General features: G+C 37.3%; 1 protein-coding gene across 5 annotated transcripts in view; it reads right to left on the bottom strand.

The window, feature by feature from the left end:
• Window positions 1–23,931, bottom strand: part of LOC114655426 (sodium-driven chloride bicarbonate exchanger-like) — a 326,186-nt gene that overhangs the window by 79,894 nt on the left and 222,361 nt on the right. For all 5 annotated transcript variants that reach the window (XM_051930577.1, XM_028806403.2, XM_028806404.2 and 2 more), the window contains 4 exons: window positions 22,657–22,845; window positions 14,352–14,440; window positions 3,834–3,991; window positions 1,571–1,658 (listed from right to left, as the gene is read on the bottom strand). In XM_051930577.1, coding sequence (XP_051786537.1) covers window positions 1,571–1,658; window positions 3,834–3,991; window positions 14,352–14,440; window positions 22,657–22,845 — 524 coding nt within the window. The remainder of the gene's footprint in view (window positions 1–1,570; window positions 1,659–3,833; window positions 3,992–14,351; window positions 14,441–22,656; window positions 22,846–23,931) is intronic.

Below are 23,931 nucleotides of genomic sequence, written 5' to 3' on the forward strand. Positions count from 1 at the left end.
CTATATTTTTCTATCTAATTTATTTAGCATGGATTAATGTTTTAAACATCAGGGAATCCAAGAGTAACATTTTATTGACTGTAGGTTATTTTTTTCATTTTGTACTGTTTGTTTGGTTAATTTTACTGTGTAAGAGCCAATCTTAGAAAATAATGTTAAAGTTAAACTTATTTTAAGTGTTTGCTTAATTTCAATAATAGGATATTAGTTTTTTATCCCCTGTAAGTTAACAAGAAATAGAACTTTCTTTGCTTCACCTATAAAGCAGAGTGTTAATTAAGCCAGTTAGGAAATAGTCTTACTGCTAGCATGAACTGTTAGATATGTTTGCAGATAGCAGATGGCATAAAGTTTTCTGACCGTGCTTAGTGTGCTTAACATGCCTCAAGTATGACTGTATGACCAGTCTTAGAGAATGAAAGATTTATAAGCCTTAAACAGAACTTTTCTTAAACAAGAACTTCTCTTTAATATTATTTTTACTCTATGTGAATTGTTTTGCTTTGAATTTTACTAAAATTTTTAAAACAAACATTCTTGGTCTGTGGAATTTTTTGAACATGCGTCACACTATTGCCAGCACCATCCTGTGAAGCAAACTAAAAGCTGCAGAACTTTGGTAATTTGGGACAAAAGCAGCTACATACTGCAATGCAATTTTGTCAGATTGTGATTTTGAGGTCCCATTGCTCAGACACACCCTAGAGTTGCTGAGGAATGGTATTGGTTGCTAGATAATGCCATCAAAGTAACGGTTTATAAGCTGACACCACAGGGATTTCACTGTCCACTTTTCAGGATAAATAGTACATACCTAACATTTTGTTCCCTCAACTTTAAATTGTTGAGAACCTTTTGACTTGATGACAGATCAGCTTCTTTTCTGGTCTTTGACCCTTAATTGTTAATGAACTTGTTAATTCTTAATTCTTGTTCCTCTTCTCTTCTTTCTGATCACCATCTTTTATGTCAGAACCATTGGTTTTTTCATTCTGATTTATTTGATTAACACTGTGCATTTGCTAGATTCCATTCAATTTAATGTTCCTTCCTGTTCTTAGTAGAAGTTTTCTGTTAGTGTTTTCCTTTTCTTTGTATTTTTCTTAGTTAATGTGACCAGCAACCAGCCTAGCAGCAATAAATAATATGGCCACAGCCATTATAAAGCAAATATGAAATGGTGGCACTTTTTATCAAAACACAGTCCAATATGGAAACGCAATGAAGTCATGGTTCTAATGATACAAATAAAGAACAGAAAAGTGAAGTATTAGCCTGAAAAGATTATCAACTGAGCATAAAAGTATTAAGAATCACAAGAAATAGTCACAGCCAAAGTTATTCTAACAAGAAAAGTGAGACAAAATAATGCTTCAATCTTTGCCAGATTTTACTTGTATTTATTTCACACTCTGTTTCTTATTGTATTTTTAATTCAATTACCATTTGTAGTGCTCAGTCTTTTCAACTAATCTTAGAAACAGGTTACAGATGTTTTGCAGTTTATGAATCTGCAATGATATTTTACATAAGCAATGTCCATGGGTATAAATAATTACAACTAGATTACCTCATCTGTCATCAATGTTGCAATTGACCTGCCAATCTCATGGTACTGCTGTCCTTTCCCCATTGGTCCAAGAAGGATGAACAAGAACCTGAAATAAAATATTTTAACAAATAGAGATTAGCTTGAACCCTCTGAAAGATGGATTGTCCTGTCTGAGACTGCATTGCTTTGAAAAGTCATCAGTTCTATGGTAAGCCAAAAAGGTATTCAGTAATTTAAAACCCAAAACCTAGAAACCAATCTGAGGTGCAGCAGTGGCTTTGAAACCAGGACACATTTTCATTCATTTTCAAAGTTAATTGTTTTCAAGTACATTTTCTTGCACTTTACTTCATATTTATTTTAATATAGCACAAAATCAAGAACTTGTTTGTCACGGTCTTGGGATTGCTCAAAGTCTGAGACTGACACTAGAAAGATTTTTGTTAAGAAATTCAGTCGGAAATGGAAGCATACTTTCCATTATGATCTAATTGTTAAGGAGGATGACTATTCGAATCCCATTGTAGACTCCCTCAGAGACCATTTACAACTGACATGACCACGATTGTAGAAATAATTGCAATTTAGGAAACAACATACATACATACATAAATAATTCTTGTGTATTTGAACAAATATACTCTTATCTAATAAACACACCTACATCGGAAATCAGCACTGAATTAAGTCTGAACACACCTATTTACGTTACACATTAGATAGATAGATAGATAGATACTTTATTAACATTAGTAAGTATGTGTTATATTTCAGCCTGGGTTCCTTCCCTGAATTATGTCTAAACTTCATTTTTATATATTTTTAGTTCATTCTTTATTCTGTAATGATATGAATGTTATTTATTTTTGGTCTAATTATGTATTCCACCTTATTTAAATTACTAATTATTATGTTTCTCTGTTAGCTTAGGGTGGGTGTACACACTGCAATTTTCCCATGTGTTAGGACAGTGTAACCTACAAAACTGGATCTCAACTTGGTTAACCATTAGGAAACAAAGTACAAATAAGAGGTAAATGCTCCATGTAGAAGGTGCTCCTCATTGGAAACCCTCAGGGGTTTGTCCTTGGACTGTTAAATTTTCTGATTTACATTAATGACATTGACACCAGTATAGTTACTAAACTTGTGAAATTTGTAGATGATAGTAATATTGGAGGAGTAGCAAACATTGAAGAGGCTGCAAAAACAACTCAGAAAGACTTGGACAAGTTCCGGAACTGAGCGGACACTGGAAAAATGCAGTTTAATATAGAAAACTGCAAAGTGCTACACAATTAAAACAAAACTCAGTGCCATTATGAACAGAGCTTACATCCTCTCTCTGACACATTAACACTGAGGATTTTCAGCCAACAAATCTTCCATCAGAAATGTGTCATGAAACGAAACAAGGGCTCCTTTATACCAACAGCAATATATCTGCATAATGTCTCACTGGGACTGGGACTGTCAAGTCAGAACTTTTTCTTTCTTTTTCTTTCTTTTTACAGTTTTCTTTAGTCATTCTGGTGTGTTCAGACCGCAGTGTGTGTGTGGGTGTATATATACATACATATTGTGGACTATGGCCGGCAGCTTATCCCGGCCAATACCCCCAAGCTGCCAGGTGGAGCCCTTCCTGCAGCGTGGAGATGCCCCAAATTCCAGCAGGTCATCATGAACCTTGGAGTTTTCCTTCGCAGCCCTGCTGGATACCATGGGGGCCACCGGAGGACGCTGCTGGGAGGATAAAGGACATGTATTATTCATATAGCACGGAAGTACTTCCATGTCACGAGGATGGAAGAAATAAAGTACTTCCGGGCTGAAGAAAAATTAGAAGTTTTTATCTGACCCAGAAGTGCTGAATAATCACATGGACTGAGGGATCAGAAGCACTTCCGGGTCATGAACTATAAAAAGGACTGTGGGAGATCCCAGGTTTGAGCTGAGTCGGGAGGAAGGGTGACAACGCGTCTGGGAGTGGAGGATTGATTATTGATTGTGTAGTGATTATTATTTATGAGTATAGTGGAGGAGAGGTGCTTTGTGCACTGTATTGTCCTAATAAAATAATTATTTGGACTTTTATCTACTGTCTGGCATCTGGTCTGAGGGTTCAAGGGAGCGATAGTGCCCCCTATCCGTCACAATATATATGTATTTATTTATTTGAAGAGCTTCTCTAAAAAGCCAAATGACAAATAAAGTTCTATCCCTCTGTTTTCAAAGTGCAGTCCAATAAAATGCAGCAAAGGATTATAAAGAAATATCTCACCTTGTTGGAATTGGGACCTCGGCCAGTCCTGAAAGAAGAACAGCAGGAGACAAGCGGACAAAAGCAACCACAGGCCGATCTAAAAAGTCCAGTTCTCCAACTAAAATATTGGATGCCTCTGCTCCTGGTGGAATTTTTTTCATGAAATGTAAGTCAACCTGCAACAAAGAAAATGACAATTTGGAGAACATCTCAAGAAGACAATGAGAATTAAAAAATGCAACATGAACATAAAAAGTCTTATCGGATCTGGCATCTCCAGCCTGGAGTATATGTTTGTTAAGGATGTTGCCAAAGTGCCCAAGGATTATTGTGATTAAGAAAGACAAACCAGGGGAAGAACAAAAGACTGAGAGTATAAGCCAGGGATGTGCCAGAGCTCAAAACTGAGAAGGCAAACAAAATCAAACGGGAAACAACAAGTACAAAGTACAAGAGGGCAAAACCAAAGTCAAAGCCAGAGAAACCTAAAGCTAGGGCCTACTTGATAAATACGCTAACTAACACTAGATATTTGTCATAAAAATATCTACAAAGTGTGAATTTATGTGTATTGTATGCTTTAATGTTGTTTTTGTTGTCTTAGTATTACTGTTTTTCAGATTTGTATGTGTACCAGGGGCTGAAATCCATATGCAGAATATGGAGACAGCATTTTACCATGGCAGTTTATGAATGAACTGAGAAGTTCAAAAATGTTTGACAACTGTTAAGCATGAAGAAGAACCGGCATGCCAGTCCTTGTCCACTACTGTTGACAGTGACATCATAATTCTGATGCACTAATGACGATTTCAGGCCATGGTACACATTCAGCCCATAAAAAGTGAATAACTGCTCGCTGCTTTTCTTTGGTGCAAATGAAGAGTGGATCAGCCATGTTTACTCTTAGAAAACAACAAGAGAAATTAACTGATAAAGATGGACATTTTACCACTGTGATCACAGACACGCTATGTTTCCACCTGTGTGTGGGGAAAGCTGTACAGCTAACCCAAACAGAATTTTCATAAAAGTGTGGATATAATTATTGACTTACCATCATATATATACAGTATTTGTAAATAGTCATTTGCTGGAATTTTACGTTAGCTAATTTATAACTGCATACTTTCATGGGATAGAAATTTTTCTGATCTTTTTTATTTTCAGATTCCTTTTCATTGGAAACTCCAGTGTGTTGGTTGAAATTGTTTAGTTATAACAGAATTTATTTTATATACAAGTTAAAACATGTATTTACAGTATGAGTTGCAAACGTTTTATATTAGTGTTATTTATGTGGAAAACCATTCGTTGTGAGTTAAGGACATACTGTATATAAATGTAGGTAATTTAGTGTTTTATCATGGACAGGTCCTACGATGTTAGTTATTGCATGGATCTGAACAAAGTGTCTCAAATCTGCTGTAGCCATACCACATGCACTTCAGAAGAGGTCATCCACCTGAAGCTAAGGATGTTCAGACCTGGCCAGTACTTGGATGGGAGACCATCCAGGAGAAGCTTGGGTTGCTCATAGAAGAGGTGTTGGTGAGGCCAGCAAGAGGTGCTTACCATGTGGTCTGTGTGTGGATCCCAATGCCCGAGTGCAGTGACGGGGACACTGTGCTGTCAAAATGGCACCGTCCTTCAGAGGAGATATAAAACCGAGGTCTTGACTCTCTGTGGTCATAAAAGATCCCTGGGCATCCTTCGTAAAGAGTAGGGTGTATCATGATGTTCAGACTGAATTGCCCTCCATGGCCTGGTCATTCTGGCCCCCAAATTATCCCCTGTCTCTAATTAGCTGTCTCTCTCATCCGTTCACCACATAATAGCTCACGTGTGGTAAGTGTACTGGTACAATAATGGCTGCCATCCCATTATCCAGGTGGTAGCTACACATTAGTGGTGGTTGAAGTGGCCGCTCACTCACTATGAAAAGAGCTTTGAGAAGTGACAAAAGTGCTCAATATAAATAAAATTTATTATTATTATTATTATTATATAAAGGTTGTGATAGATTGGGGTCGCTGTTGCCCCACTGAACCCACCAGACAGACGTCCTTGACACACTTGTAAAAGCACAGAAGAATAATCTTTAATATTTCTTCAATAAAGTGCCCAAAGCACCGAACCTTCCACAATTCTTAATAAACAATTACAATAACTACAACAATCCAATCCTCCAACTTCCAGCAGCTCCGTCTCACTCCCACCCAACTCCGTCTGCTGGGGTTTCTCAGAGTCCTTTTAAGGTCTCTGACCCGGAAGTATTTCTTCTCCGGGTCACCAACCAATCTTCTTTTATTACTTATTCCGGAAGTACTGCGGGTTTCCGTCCTCGTGACCCTGAAGCACTTTCGGGTTGACGTCCTGGTAATATCTCCCTGGTTCTTGGTGAGCTCCCCCTGGCGGCACCCACGGCACCCAACAGGGCTGAGGATATGGACTCTATGTCCCATGCTGCCCTGCAGGCATCCGAGGAGCCATTTCTATCCAGGGGAGCTGCCATCTAGTGTTCTGGGGGATGAAGTGTCCTGCCAAGTCTGCTTCTTTCAGTTGAGGGACGTCCTGGCCGGACTGGAATGCCGGCCGTCCCTCATAAGGTATAATTATTATTATTATTTATTTACACTTTTTGGAATTCTCAACCCAAAAATAATTTTTTTAAATGTTGCTTATCCCATGTGGTTTGTAGTGATGACCAAGAAAAATTCTTAATCTCATTTTTTTCACACAGAATGGAGATAACAAAACTGATGCTTTAAAGGAGGTGGATGGTGATCAATGCTGGACTACAGCAAATAGTATTAAAAATTACATTTTAAAAAATCTTACGCTGTTTATGTCACATAATTCACATCAAGTCATAAACTCAAAAACTCAAAACATGCAAAGTGCATGCAGTTATTGCTAAAATGTTGTTAAATTAATTCTTCTGGTAAAATGAAAGTAGCCCCCATCCTGAAAGCTCTTTCACACAGAATTGTGCTTTGGAATTGGAGACAGGACTCTTGGCCATTGTATCAGGGGTAAATAATGTTTAAAAAACTTGTTTTTTGGGTGGACTATTCCTTTAACAGCATGTTACAACCCTCAAAAAGCAGGACAGAAGGTGTATGCTTTTATTCTTAACATTCTCCAATTTAGGGTATCTAAATATGCCCAGTACAGAAGTACTGTAGAGTAAAGAGTGTGACAAGTCATACCAAACATAACTGGGATAGAGGAGCAGAGCCATCCAAAATGCCCAGATAATCAGGTGGCTCCCTATCTTGGTAAGTTGATTGGTCTCTGGTCTGGCATGGCCTCTGAATGAATGGAATGACACTGACTGTGGGCTTTCTCTATTTGTCAAAACCTATGCTGGTCCTCGGCTTCCTCGGTGTACCTTTTGGACCAATGAGATGTCATAGTATTGAGCTGCCTCAGCTGGTTCAAGCCTAACATCCTTTGACCAGTTCTGTTTAAGGGTAACTTATGTCCTTGACATTATGTGCCAGCCCAGCCCCCGACTGCAGCCCCCAGAGCAGGTCAACCCTGTTTTAGCCCTTGCTCATTTAGTTTATATCTGGTATTGTCTGAGTAGATCGAGGATTGTCCATCTCAACAGGTATGTGATGAGTAGAGCAGGTTTCTCCAGTTCCATCTACAGTTAGGTCGTTCTCATTTACAATTAAAAACTTTGTTTTTCTTGTGTGCTACACATTACAAGGAAAAAGATAGAATATATAATTTTTTGTTTTCATTTGTTTTTAAATTAATTACATTTTGCATTGTTGGATGCAGATCAGCAACATTCATTATTTTCTATCACATCTGAACACAAACAAAATCCTAATTGATATCTTAATACTACCCGAGTTTTTTGAATTTTTTTCTTTTGTTACTTTTAATTATAATTTGAAAAGACTTTACAATTATATGAAAAAAAAAAACTGTGTAGCTATGTGTTATATAATAAAGGCATTATACTTCATCTTGTAAATACTGTATAGTTGTGTTGGCTTTGTTAACACCTCTCTATCTCGAATCTAGGTTATAATAGTAAATTTCTTTATTAGTGAGGAAACAACAACCGTGTTACAGAAGCAAAACTAGAATCGCCAAAAAGCCTTTGAGGACAACACAGACTGCTATGACAATATCACTACTTCTTATACTACATCCACCTGACCATCTAATAGATTATGAACTGAGGCCCTAGAAGTATGAGGCAGCCGTGTTATCTGGAACTGACATGCCAACAAATAGGCTGATTTTAGGCCGTGTATCAGTTCAGTAATCTCTCTGGTTCAGCATTTGTGACTTCAGTTTCCAGTCACACACACACACACACACAAATCAAGATATCCTCAACTAAACACCTTGTCACAGCTGCTTTTAAACACTTTAACAGAGGACAAAGAAAAAGAACATCCACGACAAGTACAGGATGAATCACACACCTACACTTGTTCTGTAGTGACAATTTAGAAATAAATGAGGGCTTTTTACCGTATCAAGTCTGAGTGGCCCACCACTGCAGGTCTCGATCAGAAACCATTCTGCACACACTATGCAGTGATTTGCAATTCGCAGACAGCAGTGTTACATTCTCCCACTTGCCATCTAAAATTTAGCACTAAACTGAAATTCACCAGCTTGGTCCCTAAGGTTTTGTATCATGGAATACAGTGAGGCTCACGTGACAGCAAGTCAAAATCCTAGTTACCCAGAGGTGCCAGTTTGATCTGTAGTATCAGGGGATATGAGTGTTTTCAAGAAGGAGAGAAAAAAGTTACATTTATGCAAATGATGCTCATTTATCTCATCCAGCCAAATCCTGTAAACATGTGAATTTATTAGAGCAACTAGTCTTTATTTAGCACTGTCTATATTTACCTAATACTGTACATGTTATTGCTAAAAGCTTGTGACATTTTTCAGGAACTGGAAATCTGGGCGCATACCTGATGGATTGGGGCAATCTGTTGTAATGTGGTCAGTTTGAGTTTATCTGTTATTAAAAAAACACAAAAAAAAAAACAAAAATGTACACATGGCGTAACATTCAGGTCATAAAGGGACTAAGTAAACTAATATGAAAGTTGGTGCATTTCACATTTTTTAGTTATTTCATCTAAATATCAGTTATCACATTTTTGTTTATTACAAATTTTTGTAAGAGTGGTTTATATTTAAAAAGTGATAATAAAAAGTAATTACAGGTGGCAGCAGGCTACATTACATACGTGCTTTTTACCAGTACTTTACAATACCATGTAATTGTAAAAACAGCCTAAATAAGATTGTGGTGGCTCAAAATCTTTCATGAACAGCAGAGTCCAATTCAAAACAAATTGAAAAAATTGCACCAATTAATTTGTGTTAGTAGTGGGATGTCAGTTTTCTTAAATATAAGATTTTTGAAAGTACCAAATAAAGGCTAAAATACCCAGCTGGAGATCAGGGGCCTCATATATAAACGGTGCTTACCAACAAAAAATGTTACGTACGAACGTTTCCACACTCAAATCGCAATGTATAAAACCTAAACTTGGTGTAAAGCCACGCACATTTTCATGCTAGCTAAATGCTTGGAGTATGCAAGTTTTGCAAACTGGCGGCACCCAGCGTCAGAGCAGTGCTTTTGTTCCAGTGTGGTTTCCCTTTCTTTTTTAGATCCACATCCCTGATGCGGCTTTATCATATACACTGAAATTAACCGCATATCGTTTATTAGTTTAAGGCATCTGATTGTAATTAACCTGTAACAATAAAATGGTCCACGGAATGGCCAAACTATTCCAAATACCATAGCTGTTTTAGCACTGTTACTCTCAATGCAATACTCAGACTATTTATCCCACTGTATCTGAGTGTGCAATCTGATCGGAAAGAGAATTATCGGTATACAGCATCAAGCACACACTGCCTCAGCCATACTGTCTATTGAACTGCTCTCAAACGACAAACGCTTCAGAACCTTTCCTGTACGGACCTCTCGGTTCAGAAACAGTTTTATCCCAAGAACTATAAACACTCTCAATCAGTCCATCAAGTGCTCCTTATAGAACTGTTTGTACTTATTAGTACAATCACCTCTTTGTAAACTTGTGATACAGTTACAATATTACACAACCTGAGCTACTTTATAAAGCGCATATTTACATATGATGACGATATCATTTTTAAGATGAAATGCAGCAAAATATGTTAATTAAATTATAGAGATAAAATGTTAACATCATTTAAATAATCTATTTTGTTAATAATTAAACATGTGAGGACACGGTGGCGCTGCGCTAGCAACGATCTGGTGCCTCGTTCAGGGATTGTTCCAGCCTCGCGCTGTATTCTTGCTGGGGCTGGCGCGACACTGGAAGGATACATGAACAGAATAATTAAACATGTACTGCGAAGATATTTCAATGTTCCTTAAAAGTTTTGAAGAATCAGCGTTCTAAGCTTACAGATGGCTTAACATCTATTACAGAGCTGATTGTGTGGCGTTTGGCTACTTGGAGAAAGAAAAGGAAGGTCAGGAATTGGAGGTTAGTACATTTGAAAGAGGCAGTACTGCTGCAATAAATGATTTCATTGAAGGTTGCGCATGGCGCAGCAAACATCTTGCATGATGCAGTCTGTGGACAGGGCGCCAGCTCGTCACTATCACTGCGCCACCGTGTTCCCATGTTTAATAACATGCTTTAACTCCTATCATCATAAAAATGATATCAAGTATACATCTCAGTATTTAAATTATTCAGAGAGCTGTAATATCACGAATGTAATGGATTCTGTGTCCAGTCATTTAAGAAGCATGTAGTGATTCACACACATAGAGCAGATAGAAGAACACATACAAAACAAAGCATTTAATGTGCTACTATAGTTACAATAATATTTGAGAAACTAGTAAATTAAACGATTTAAAGATGAAGTTTATGATGTTTTTCTTTAATGACAAAATAAACTATGTGATTAAAGTGGAAATTTCGAGATTAAAGTTGACATGTTGAGCTTTTTTCTCACTGTGTCCCTATTTTTTTTTTCTTTTCTCTGTACCCTTAAGCTTTCATATGACACTCAGATGGTAGGCTACAACTCACCTTTTCACGGCGACTTTGATATCTGAAAACATATATTTTTTATTTTGGGCACTGTGCGACTTTGTAAACTTGAGCTTTCAAGTTTCTTCGACACTCTATGTCACTCAATCAACTTCCTTTTGTTGTTTATACCACTGTTTAAAGCAACAAATAGTAGGTTTTTCTTTGCCTCCCCTTGGTATTTACTGAAATTCTTCTATTGTGCTTTTGCCATTGTCATTTCATAGAACGCTGAGCTTAAAGGCTATTTATATTGATCTGCATATTCAAAGAGGCGTAATTCTGGGAGGAGTTTGGGGAGTGGCAGCAGGCACGTGCATGTGCGTTACTTTTCACGCTAACTGAGATTTATGGAGCGGAAGAACATGGAAGTTGGTGAACGCACAGATTTATGCATCTGGATTTTTTTGTGCGTACGCACATTTCCGCTTTTGTACTTACACCTTTTTTTAGTGTGAATTCTACGCACAGCATTATGCATGAGGCCCCAGGTCTGGAACTTTGCTGATTAATGGTAGTGCCAGAAAAATAATGCATAATTGTGAAATATAAGGTTTTTAATTTATAAATATACAATTTTCTTTTTTTAATAACAAAAAGGATTCCAAAAAGATTTTAAAAAATCCTAATAACCACACAACAGGTATTTAGGTCAGTAATCACAATCCCTTCTTTCTTGACCTTAGTCACAATGCCACACTGGTCAGTCACGTACTAAATGCCAACTCCTATCAACAATAATATCAGATTACTAAAAGGAAAATAATCAAATGATCAATACTAGCATAAAACTACTATCTGTATTACCCTCTGAAAGGAGACAAAACTGCTGAAATAAGTTCTAGCTGTTTATATTAGTTAATACCCATTAATTCATTAAAATTATTTAAATAACTAAGAACTTGGAAAGGAACTGATTTATTGTATGATGGGAATATTAATGGTGACAATTATTTTAAAAGTTTCATTTCCATATACACAAAGTTGCTCTTTTAGCGTGGATACACTGAAACCCCAAGCCAGCCTCTGCCATACGTTTTACTGCTAAGCCACTCTTTGCGGCACAGTTAGCCTCTTAGTGCACATTGTAGAAACTGTACACCACAGCACAGTCCTTGTTGCAAGCCCAGAGGCTCTGATCTTCTGTCTCAGTATCAGCTGCTGTCCCCTTTCTAAACCCATTCGCTAATTAATTAGTTCAAACCCTGTTTAGCTTCAGGTTGATTTACAATAATAATCTGCAGATAATATTAGTTCAGTCAGTTCAGTCATACATAATTGCTTTCTTTTATCATTCATCTCCAGAAAAGTTACCTTTTTTTAAATAATTTTATGGTCAACTTACCTAAAGTAGAAGGAGAAGGGTGCTTTAGTATGAGCTGCTTGCCTGTACATATGCAGTATTCACCCCCACCAAGGGTTTGTATCGAGTATCTGAGGGGCTGTCAGACAAGTAAGAGAGGGAATATACAAAATACACAAGCTGGTGTGACCGCTGTCAAGGTACATTGAAACAGTAAACTAATTCGTAGTTGAAGTCGCACAGAATTTGCCAATGCATTTCAATAGATTTTGAAATTTCAAAACCTGTTTGAGAAATCTCAACGAAAATTGAGCTACCTTGACAAATTTCTTTGAATAATAAGTGTGTTGTCACACACATGTGCATTGGGGGCAGTTTATAGGCTCGGATAATGGTAATTTTTCACTGGAACACAAGAGGGCACTGCTGACTAACACCTTATCTCTTCTTTCCTCTGCAGACCGAACGATTGACAGCTTTACCACCCATGACAACATTTTTGGTGTCCGCCTGCCTGGACGCGCCTCTTGTTGCCAGAAGTCATTATCTGTGGAAGCTTTGCCATTTTGAAGTAGTCTATTTGGAGACTCATGTCTGCAATAACATTTTTCTTTTACTTCAACGTGTTTATAACCCCCGTCTTGTTTATATGATATGGGATTTGCCTTCGGTTTCCCCAGCACTTCACAGTTGTCTGTGTTTTTTCTTACAGTGTCAAAATTCATCAAAATCAGCCTATGGGGGATTGAGTGGTTTCATGTGGACAGAGAGATGGGCAGACTGATAGACATGGCTGTATCAGTAGATGCGTCTCATATTATAAGTGAATGCACCTAAAAAATATCAACTCTATGTGTACAATATCACATGTACCATGAGGAATGATGGCAGTTCTTAATTTTTCAGTTAAGTTTTTCATCTTTATGAGGCTTTCCAATTAAGAAATTGCTGTCCTCTGTCAGCCTTCCAGCTCAGTTTTAGCTTTAGTATATGAACTTATTTAGCTGTCCTCTAAGATGGGTTGAAATCTAAATAATTAATATAGACCTCAGCATTAACATTTGCAATACACCATGTAATAAATAGGTCTCGGTTATAGGCCATTTAGTATAGGATTCATAAAAGTAGTGTTAGTATTTGTAATGTGTGGTCTACTGAAATGACAAATGCAATGCATTTTGTTACTAAAGATGTTTGTGATGCACCACCTTCTGAAATGACAGAGACATAACAGCCAGACAGACAGGCAGACAATTATCCTTTTATTAAGATGGTATAGGTGGGAAAAGAAAACAAGAGTATGTGTGTGTTATGAGCTGGTGACGTGAACATAGGTCACAATGCTCATTATACAGGATCTGAATGCTGTTACAGTGCAAGTCGGCCCACTATCCATTTGCCCCATAGGATAAAGAATAGAAGAAAGGCTATTTCACCAACTTAGTGTGAGACGTGGACGTATCTTGTGCCTTTTAAAGAGCTGATTTTAAGGGTACACAGGGGAAGGATTTGTCTTGACACAGCTCTTCACCCATTTACATTTTCTGTCCTCACACATGAAAGCCATAAAGCAGAAGAGAATCAGTGACCTCTCAGCACATGGTGCCCCTAGCACAGCCACATCTGGCTGGATGACTTAAAAATCCCACACACCATCAAGACGGTATCATTTGTCAATGACTGCATTGGAATACACATCGCCGTTGCTTGACTTCATCTTTTTTTTGTTCCTTTTTAACCAAACAATCAGCTATTAAACAGAATTTGCTCCTGACATGGCAACTTTTTTCACATGTTAGTGTTGACTTCTTTTAGTTGTGGCAAAATAGGAATGTAATCTTTTAAGGGGTAACAGTCTGGAATAATTATTGTGCTGTGTTAGAACACTGGAACAACTGTGATGACAACAGGCCATTCAGCTAATCCTATTCACCCAGATTCTCCAAAATAAGATCAAGTTGAGATCTGAAGTTCACTGAAGAACAACTTGTTAATTTATTCCATGTGTCTGTGGTTCTTTGTGTGAAGAAACATTTTTCTAACAGCTGTTGGAAATTTACCCTTAGTAAGCGTACAACTGGTGGAACAGTGATGTTGTCGATATGAAAGAAATCCGATTGGGTCTCCATGTCTTACCTTACTAAAATCCACAGTGCTGTTCTCTCGGCTAACATCTCCTTTAGTTTCTGGGTTGGGGGTCACTGGCTGTTGGGGAGCCATTTGACCTGTAAAATAAGAAAAAATAATAGTTATAATATCTTGACCAGAACTCCAAATCTGATCAGTCTAATAGCGAAAGGACTGGCAGATGGCATAAAGGACTGAGGGAGGAGGGTTTAAGTTGAAATATTTCTTACAGGCAATTCTACGCTTTACATGTTCCAAAAACCCTTTGATTCATCTGTTTGTTTTATGAATCCATTTTTTGTACTCTAGAATCTTAAGACATAAAATCCTGACCTGGTCAAAGCAAGACTAAAAATTATAAACTTTCTGGATGACTTAATGAAAATGCAGTAAGCGTGCTGCTCCAATAAGGTCATGTTAAGTTTCTATGGTTTCATTCTTAAGTCAAGCATACATTGGAAATTAAAAAACAAATACCTTTCAGGCTATTTGTAACTGTATTGTTTATTATGTAAGTTTTAACTAGCAAGACTTAAACAAATTGATGACATGCTTCAATGTAAAAAAAATCAATAAATAAAATAAAAGGTGAGACTTGAAATTTAGTTAACAAGCATCAATTAAAAGCAAAAAAATGATGGCTTTCCATTTTGTAAAACTGACTATCAAGCAGTTATTGAATCTCCGGTCACCACTTGACTCAAATCAGATGTGCTTCCTAAATTTGCTTTATGGCTAACCTTTAAAGTAAAACTGCCAGCCTCAAGCTGTGACTTCTTATTTTGGACCTTTCTTTCTGCAATTTTCCTTAAAAACATTAGAACACTACAAATGTTTTGACAGGCCTTCAGCCCAAGAAGCTTGCCAATCCTATCCACCAGTACTCCAGGTGAGGTCTCTCCAGTGTGTTATAAAGCTTGAGCAGAACCTCCTTGGACTTGTAGTCCACACATCAGGGGGCTAAATAACCTGACATTCTGTTAGCTTTCTTAATGGGACCACTGTCTGAATGTTGAAACTGAAGTCCACTCTGACTCCTAAATACTTCCCATAGGTGAACGTGTAAGTTTTTTACCTCCCATTGTGTTCTCACCTAACGTTTTTATTTCCTATATGTTATAGTTTACATAACCTACACTAACTTGAATTTGCTACAGATCTGCCCGAGCCTGTATACTGTCCAAGTCCCTCAGAAGTGATTCAATGGGTTCTAGACTATATGCCATTCCACCTAGTTTGGTATCATTTGAAGACTTAACCAGCTTTTTGTTTATACTCCTATCCAAATCATTTATATATATTAAAAATAGCAGCGGTCCCAGCACTGCCCACTGAGAGACACCACTCTTAACAACACCCAGTTCTGACAAGGCGTGTTTCTTGTGTTTTAGACAATTCTGTACGCCACTACACACAACACCCTGAACTCCCACTTGTTTTAGTTTGATCACTAACCTTTCATGTGGAACCTTATCAAATGCCTCCTGAATGTCAAGGCAAAGAATATCATGTGCACCTAACTTATCATATAATTTTGTTGCTTCCACATAGCTTGTTAAACTTACTGGCCATTAGTTGCTTGGATCTGCCCAATTCCCTTTTTATATAATGTGACAATATCGGCTGTCTTCCAGTGCTGAAGAACTTCTCGAGAGTGCAGTGTCTTTGGAAAAATATGCTTCTATGATTTCTATATGTACTCACTATCTTCCTTAAGCACTCGAGAATAAATGTTATCTGGTCCTGGTGATTTGTTTGAGTTCAGTATATTTAATCTAAGCAGCACTTCTCTCTCTACAGTTTCAAATCACTAAGTAAATCCTTAGTAGTCCTTGTCACTGTGGGATATTATCCACTTCTTTACATGTGAAAATGTTTGAACTTCAAACTACAGACAATATCTTATTAAAAACCATTTCTGGATTTCATCTGTACTTCTGTAAGAATTCACTCCATGCTTGTCAAAGCACATCCCTTTGTTTTGCACTATAGGATCACAGAGGAGCCAGAGGCTATACCAAGAGTACCTGGTGCAAGGTAGAAACCAGCTTTGGCTGGGAACCAGTCCATTGCATGGGATACAAGCCAAAAGATGCCCATATTGCTGGATTACAGGAAGAAACTGAAGTGTACAAGAACACGTAGATCGCATGCTAACGCCATCCAGATGGTGACTGGAGTGAGAACTGAACCCTGGTTCCTGGAGCTGAAAGGCAGAAACAATATTCATTGTGCCACAGACCAGGTATGTACAGGTACATATGTTCAAATATTTTATTGTTCTTGCTGAGGAATTTGTTTTGGGTGATGTTTACATATTCACCCCGATACAGCAAATTTTGAACTTGGGTTGCTGGAAGTCCAAGCAGCAAGTTCTGCTACTGTAAATTCTAAATTACCAAAAAGTATGTTAGAGAGTAGAACTTTAAGGACCATTAAATCTTCGATTGATGTTATTTTACACAATCTACGTGAATAGTGTTGGTACTCTTTTTGGGCTGAATAGCCTGCTCTTGTCACAGTAGTTCTAACGTTCTATCAGCCATTTGTCCACCTAATTCTAGCAACTGAAGTTTGATCCCCCATTACTGCTGTCCCAGAATAGACATGTGGCTGGAAGACCCTGAACTCTCTCCTCAGCAGAGACAAGTGGTGCCATGACCTGAATTTGAACCAGACGTGCACACTTTGAAGCTGAGAGAAAGCTACAGTTACTCAAGAAGCTCCTCAACAACCTAGCAACCGGATTAGCTGCTGGCTGAATGGAAGTCGCTGTTTAGTTGAGCAGTAGAACTTGCTGTCTATGATTTTAGCAGCCTGTGTTTTATCCCCACTGCTCAGGGAGAGTAATTGCTAGGAGGTGGAGGAGAGACACCCTGACTGAATTTCCTCAGCATAAACATAATACTATATCTGAGGCTAACTTCTATAATAATCCATTATCAAATAAGGTAATTCTTACACGACTAGGATGGGGGAAATTTACTTGAATCCGATCCCACTTTAAGGATACATTGCACAAAAAGCAAAATAATCCATTACCTGGATAAAATCATTCTTACCATTTGAATAACTGCCTCAGTAATTACAAACGTTTGGCAAAATGGAAATGAAGCATTAGAATGTCACCTTAATTATTAACGTTTTAAGAAGTTATAAGGAGCTTTTCTTTCAAATTTAGTTGCCTGTGTTCCGATCCTCTTCAGCTTCCAGTGGCTGAATCCCTGCAGTTTGGCTGAGTCGGTTTGCCTGCTGTTTGGGGTTGGAGTGATGAGCGATGGATGAGAAGATGTGTGGAGAAGAGATGATGATACACTGAGAGCAACACAGGGAACATGGAGAGCTTCCACAAGCCCCTTTACAAGAGGATATATGGGCAGCACACAGAGATGAGCCTGGGTGAAAGAGATAGCAAAAGAAAAAGAAAAAGAGAAGAGCAATACAGTGGAAATGTGATGCAGGGGATGTGATAAATATAGGTAGACATTTACCATTCACTACACTTCAGTATAATCAGGTAATTATGGTAAAGGACAAAGACCAGGTGTTCCCAGAAAGGAAGTGAAAAATCACTTAATAAATGGCAGATTGAATTCCTAGTTACACAGTAATGCTAGTTCAGTGATGTTTGCCTGGGATCTTTGTGACCTGTTCCTCATTTATTCACACTGCCACAATTAGCCAAGCCAGCATATAAAACATAAATAACACAGTGGGACTGATTTTCTTACAATATGGTAATCTTTTCATTAATATTACGTTAAATTGAACTGGAAACAATTTAAAGGAGAGAGGATAAGGGGTGACTTCAATGGGATGCAGTCACACTCCTCTATGAACTCAGTGCAGCATTCCTGCAGTCTTCATTTTCCTGAATGATATGGTTTATCAAGCAGGCCAACAGGACATTCAGGTTCAAATCCTGTACTTCTTGGTACTTTATAATCATGAGCAGAAAGTTTGAGGGGAGTGAGCTTTTGGTATGCTTAAGTTTTAAAAATTTCACCTTGTTTCAGGCATCAGCATATCATTCTCAGATGTGATGTACATCAAGTCCTACAAATTCAAGCAACACTTCATTTCTGACTAAGACCAAGTACTAAATATTTGTATTACACTGTATTTTTTGTTTATTTTCCTCACAAATTAAAAACATGCTGGACACTCTTCACTAGCTCAATGATGGATTGGTACTCTGACCAAGCTCACTTCCTGCTTTGCACTGGATGCTCCTAGGCAAGTGGGCAAGAAAATAAATAGATTGAATTCTGAGCAAATGAATACTCTTTCTTCCAAAAAAAAACAATAAGAGCACAAGAGAGAGCTATTCTCCACTGGACCACCCATTTCTGATTCAAGGGTACACCTATGCAGGGTCATGTAATTTTGCAACACCACAAAATGGTCTGTGTGTCAAGTTTTAGGGTCATTTACTTTGACCTAAGGCCATTAAACGTGGAGTCAAGTTACGTCTATTAAATAAATCAAGCTCTGCATATGCAAGCTAAACCACAAGGTTGTGGATTAAGGGTTGATTCATAAAATGCATCCAGTTCTTATAAAAATATAGGAGCTTTGTATGGGATCCTAGCCTTACTAACTTCTGACCATTAACTTTAAGAAGGTTGAATTTGACTCTGGGACTTGTAGCAAAAGTAACTTTGACAAGCATTTTAAAGATAACTTCTAAAAGAGTCTATTTGAGCTTAAAGATAGAAGGTAAAAGTCAGGCAAAGGATCACTAACCATAGAAAAAGAGCCCAAAACATGGAGAGAGAGTTAAGAGGTGATTAGTGGTGTGAAAATATGGAATCCATTCCATCTGACCCAGTCAGGGCAAAGACTAAATTAAACAAGTAAACATTACAGAAGAAGTAAGTAAACATTTAGTTTACTATTACACTGTGCATTCTATGGTATAATTAATTATTTTTGTGCTTAAAAATCTTTAAAAAAATATATATTTACATACAGCTCGTACGGTCCGGAATGGATTAATTGTATTTACATACAATCCTATGGAGGAAATTACTTCAGGTCACGACCAAATTGGGTTGCGACCAGAGTTTTGGAACAAATTACGGTCATGACCCGAGGTTCCACTGTACTTGGAAAAATACTAAAGGGGCCCCCACTGGCCTGTAGAGGGCACAGTAACTTAATGGCTTTGAATAGATAGATAGATAGATAGATAGATAGATAGATAGATAGATAGATAGATAGATAGATAGATAGATAGATAGATAGATAGATAGATAGATAGAACTTTATTTAGCCCCTTCTGTTGCAATTGGAATTTTTCCATATAAGCCCTGAAAGACACTTTAATTGAGCTGTTGGTTATTTTAGAGACATTACAAAGCATTATTAAATGTGTTGTGCCACTGGGAGGCATGCCACAAAGGATGTAGGACTGAGTGATAAATGGGAGGCTTAAACAAAGAAAAAGCTGAAAACAAAAGGATAGAAAACAAATCCAAAGCATAATCTTAATTTGTTGTCAAAACCAGAAATGAATTTAAAGTATTGAAGGCTTGAAGAACATGAATGCCCTTAGTACTTTTTTCTTTTAAAATCCACAAACTCAGGCAATCATGGGATTCAAGGGCCTGGCGTTTATTCTTTTCAAACTGTGATGAAACAAATCCATGATCCCTGACGTTTTCTCCATCAATTGCATAGCAACCACTACGCAAATCCATGAAATTTCGTGAATAAACAAAAATGGTTTTGTTAAAAAGACACAAAATAATTATGATCACTTTAAATCAACCAGATACAAAAAACTAACATCAGGACTAGCTTAAACAACCCTAAAAACATATAAGAGAAAAGAAAACGTAGAAAAAAATGATTCCATAATAACACAAATAAATAATCATAACAAAATTTAGCCTAAGTAAAAAAACACAGGACAATGACAGATCGATCGTAAAGTCTCAGGGATTGTATTATGTGTGAAGTCAAAAATAACAACAACATTTATTTATATAGCACATTTTCATACAAAAAGTAGCTCAAAGTGCTTTACATAATGAAGAAAAGAAGAATAAAAGACAAATAAGAAATTAAAATAAGACAACATTAGTTAACATAGAAAGGAGTAAGGTCCGATGGCCAGGGTGGACAGAAAAAACAAAAAAAAACTCCAGAAGGCTGGAGAAAAAAATAAAATCTGTAGGGGTTCCAGGCCATGAGACCGCCCAGTCCCCTTTGGGCATTCTACCTAACATAAATGAAATAGTCCTCTTTGTAGTTAGGGTTCTCACGGAGTCACTTGATGCTGATGGTTATACAGACTTCTGGCTTTGAATAAATCTAGACTTGTAACCATTAAATCCTTATAAGAAAAATATTCAAAATATTTTTTGCCAGTCTTTAAACATTTCTCTTTTTTTTTGTTCTTCATTTTTTTCTTGGCCAAATAAACCTGAAGTAAACTAAATATTGATTTAAATGTACAGTACGTGTTGTGTTACTGCCAAGGATTTTTTCCTGGCTTGTATTTATTTATTTATTTTTGTTTTGTTAATTGTGAATGATCATTTCTGTGTTTTTATGTTATTTCTGTTAGTTTTATTAATCAATAGTCAATGGTGTGCTGTTACTTTAAATGTAACACTGCCATTTCCTTCATTTTTGTGGGTGGAGCCCCAGGACTGGGGTCCACCTGACCTCACTGCTGCTGGGTCCTCCCACTGACTTTATAAGTCACCAAAAAGAGAAATCAGCAGTGGAGCTTTGAGTTTGTGAAGGAGTTTGTAAGTATTGATGTTTTCTTGGATTTATTGGTTGTTTGTGACTTATAACATTGTAAGAGTAGATAGCGTTTTCAAACTTGCTTGATGTGAGTTGCCTTTTTAAGCCCTTCCTTTTAGCTATTTGAGTCTTTCTGTTATTGTTCCAATTTTGGAAATAAATTTAATTTATAAAGATTACATTTCATTTTGGGATCATACAAGCCAGAGTTTTCATGGTTTTTTCATTCTTATGAGACATTTTTGTCAAGTTTGGGATTTTGGTGCATATGCTGAACTTTTAAAAGCCAGTCCCCTTTTCAGGCCTGTTAAATCTGAAATCTACAGGTGGTAGTTGGATACTAGCTGTCTTGAGTGTATGTGCTTCTTGGTTAGCCAGTGAACATCCTGGCCTGCTTTATGTTCATTTTGAAGGCCTCAGCCCACATTTTATCATGTTCCTGATTTTATATAACAACAGTACAAAAAGCACTTGGCCAAAAAATTTGCAGATTGTAATAAACCGATAACAGAGACATTATTTTATGGACACTGCTAACTTTTATAACATGGCTGCAATGATGTTACGAGTCACATGGCATCACATGCCTACCAATCACTTAGCATCACAGTGACCCAAAGCTCTAAAATGGTGGCACACACGAAAAAACACACAAGATGACGACGCCCATGATAAAATGAACATACAAAATGATGTTATGGAAACAGCAGTTTAAGTAATACATAAATAATAAAGCCAAAACCAGAACGTTATGTAATTCTGACCGCATGAAAAACCTTTGGCTGGAGGCTTCCAGCTGTTGAGCTTACACTTGAAGGAGAAGAAAGAAATAGTTGTTGCTTGGCAGGGATGATGACTGCCAATGTTAACAAAAGGTGTAACACATGTAAGTGAGAAAGTGTTCTCTTGTGGATGGGAGCACTCCTGGTAGCAATCAGCGGGACAGACTTATTACAGTGTCGAGGCACTTTCAGGTAATATTTACAATGTTACAATATTTTGTATATGCTGGTAACTACCTCTATTAGCCCTCCTGTTTATCACTTGATAAAATCTATCCCTTAATATATACACAATGACCTATTTGTATTACTTTGTTTAATTTTATAGCAGATGGGCAAGTAAGAATTTTGATGTTTCTAAGGATAAGTTGTTCCTTATAGATTTTCAAACTAAGCACTAGATCATGAGCATATGGAGAGCAACTTTCCTTAGGTTGTAAAATCTGATTCCTACGACAGCTTGATGGGACCCCCATAATTGGCTGCTGGGTTCATTGTTCTTCAGTCAAACCACAAAAGGATTTTGGGCCTCCCTTGTAAACATGAATAGATTCCCATCAAATATAAAACCAGAACACCTGCAGCTTACCGAGTTTGGCTTGGACTGAGGAGGTGAGCTGTGGTAATGGGGTAGTAACAGAAGAAGGATAAAATGCTGAGGTTGGGATATTATCAGTGGGCCTAAAGAGAGATCCTGATCATTACCAGGTCACCATTAAGAGATCAATTCATGAGAAATTAGTAACTTATTTCAACTCTGAATCCACCCTTACCATTTTTGTCCATAGAACCAGGCTCTGACTGTTTTTTGCCGATGTCTGCGAAAGATCGAACAATAGGGATCCTGTTGCTGAGTTTCTTCTGGTTCTGATGATGATGCTGTTTTAGAAGAGCCTCCCGTATTTTCCTCCGTACTTCTTCATCCAACTGACCAGAAACTTCCTGCTGATCCAGGATCATATCTTGAAAATAGAAAAAGAAGAAAAAAAACAATTTTACATGCAAAGATATGAATTTTGTCAATAAAGGGAAATAACTAAATAACTTCTAACATCTACAGCCTTGGAGAAACTAAAATGAATAAAATCCCAAAATAAATCTGGTTATGAACTTAAAAATGGGCATTTTGTAATTGCTGAAGTCGCTCTGAGATTTTTAATAGATTCAGAGACAGGAGATGGTACTTTCAATTGGCTCAAGAAGATTTATGTCAGTTTCTTATCCCCTAGTCATGAGGTTCCCCTTTACAGGTTTGAAAGTGAGCTGTCTGGTGGAAGCCAGTAGAAGTTGGCTATGAACTCAAGAATCACTGGGAAAGAAGTCCTGAAGGATCAGTCTCTGTATGTGAGTGGGAAGAGTACCAGGTATATAGATGAAGCTGTCATCGCCATCATGCTATGTGTGCCTAAAGAAAGAAAGTCAAACTTGAAATAATTGAGGTGAGCAGGGGGAGAAATGTCAGAAAACCAGAAAAACATTTGACACTGAGAATTTGTCCAATATTTCCTCTAAAACAAATTGCTAAACCAAAAGTCAAAGTTGTAGCCAGAAAAAGGGTCTCTATAGCCAATTAAGAATACTAACAACCACACAGAGATTTCTTTTGATTTATCTGTAAACTTGGATCACTGGAAAGAATATGGTGTTAAACTTTTATCCCATTGAGGGGAGAACTTCAACACTGCAAACCTCTGAGATTTGTTGTATAACAATGCCATAAAAATGAATGCTCAAAAATGGCAGGGGTAGGAAAAATAAAGATACCACACAAGAAAGACACAGAAAGTATAAAAACCATTAGAAAACTATGTCTAATCCAAAAAAGTGTTGTCAAAATTGAGTTCTGTGACCCAAAATCATGTTTATAAATATGTAATGTAATAACCAGAGCTCCAAAAGATGCATCGTTAATGCTCTCGAGAGCGAACACAAAACTGTCACAGGCACTCTGAGAGGAATTTTCAAGTTTATGTTAGTTACTTGTATGTTTGTGATATGTTTTTTTTCCTTGTGAATACACACAAATGATGGACCTCATGCTTAATTTT

This window comes from Erpetoichthys calabaricus, chromosome 8 (assembly GCF_900747795.2).
Source record: "Erpetoichthys calabaricus chromosome 8, fErpCal1.3, whole genome shotgun sequence".
NCBI lineage: Eukaryota > Metazoa > Chordata > Cladistia > Polypteriformes > Polypteridae > Erpetoichthys > Erpetoichthys calabaricus.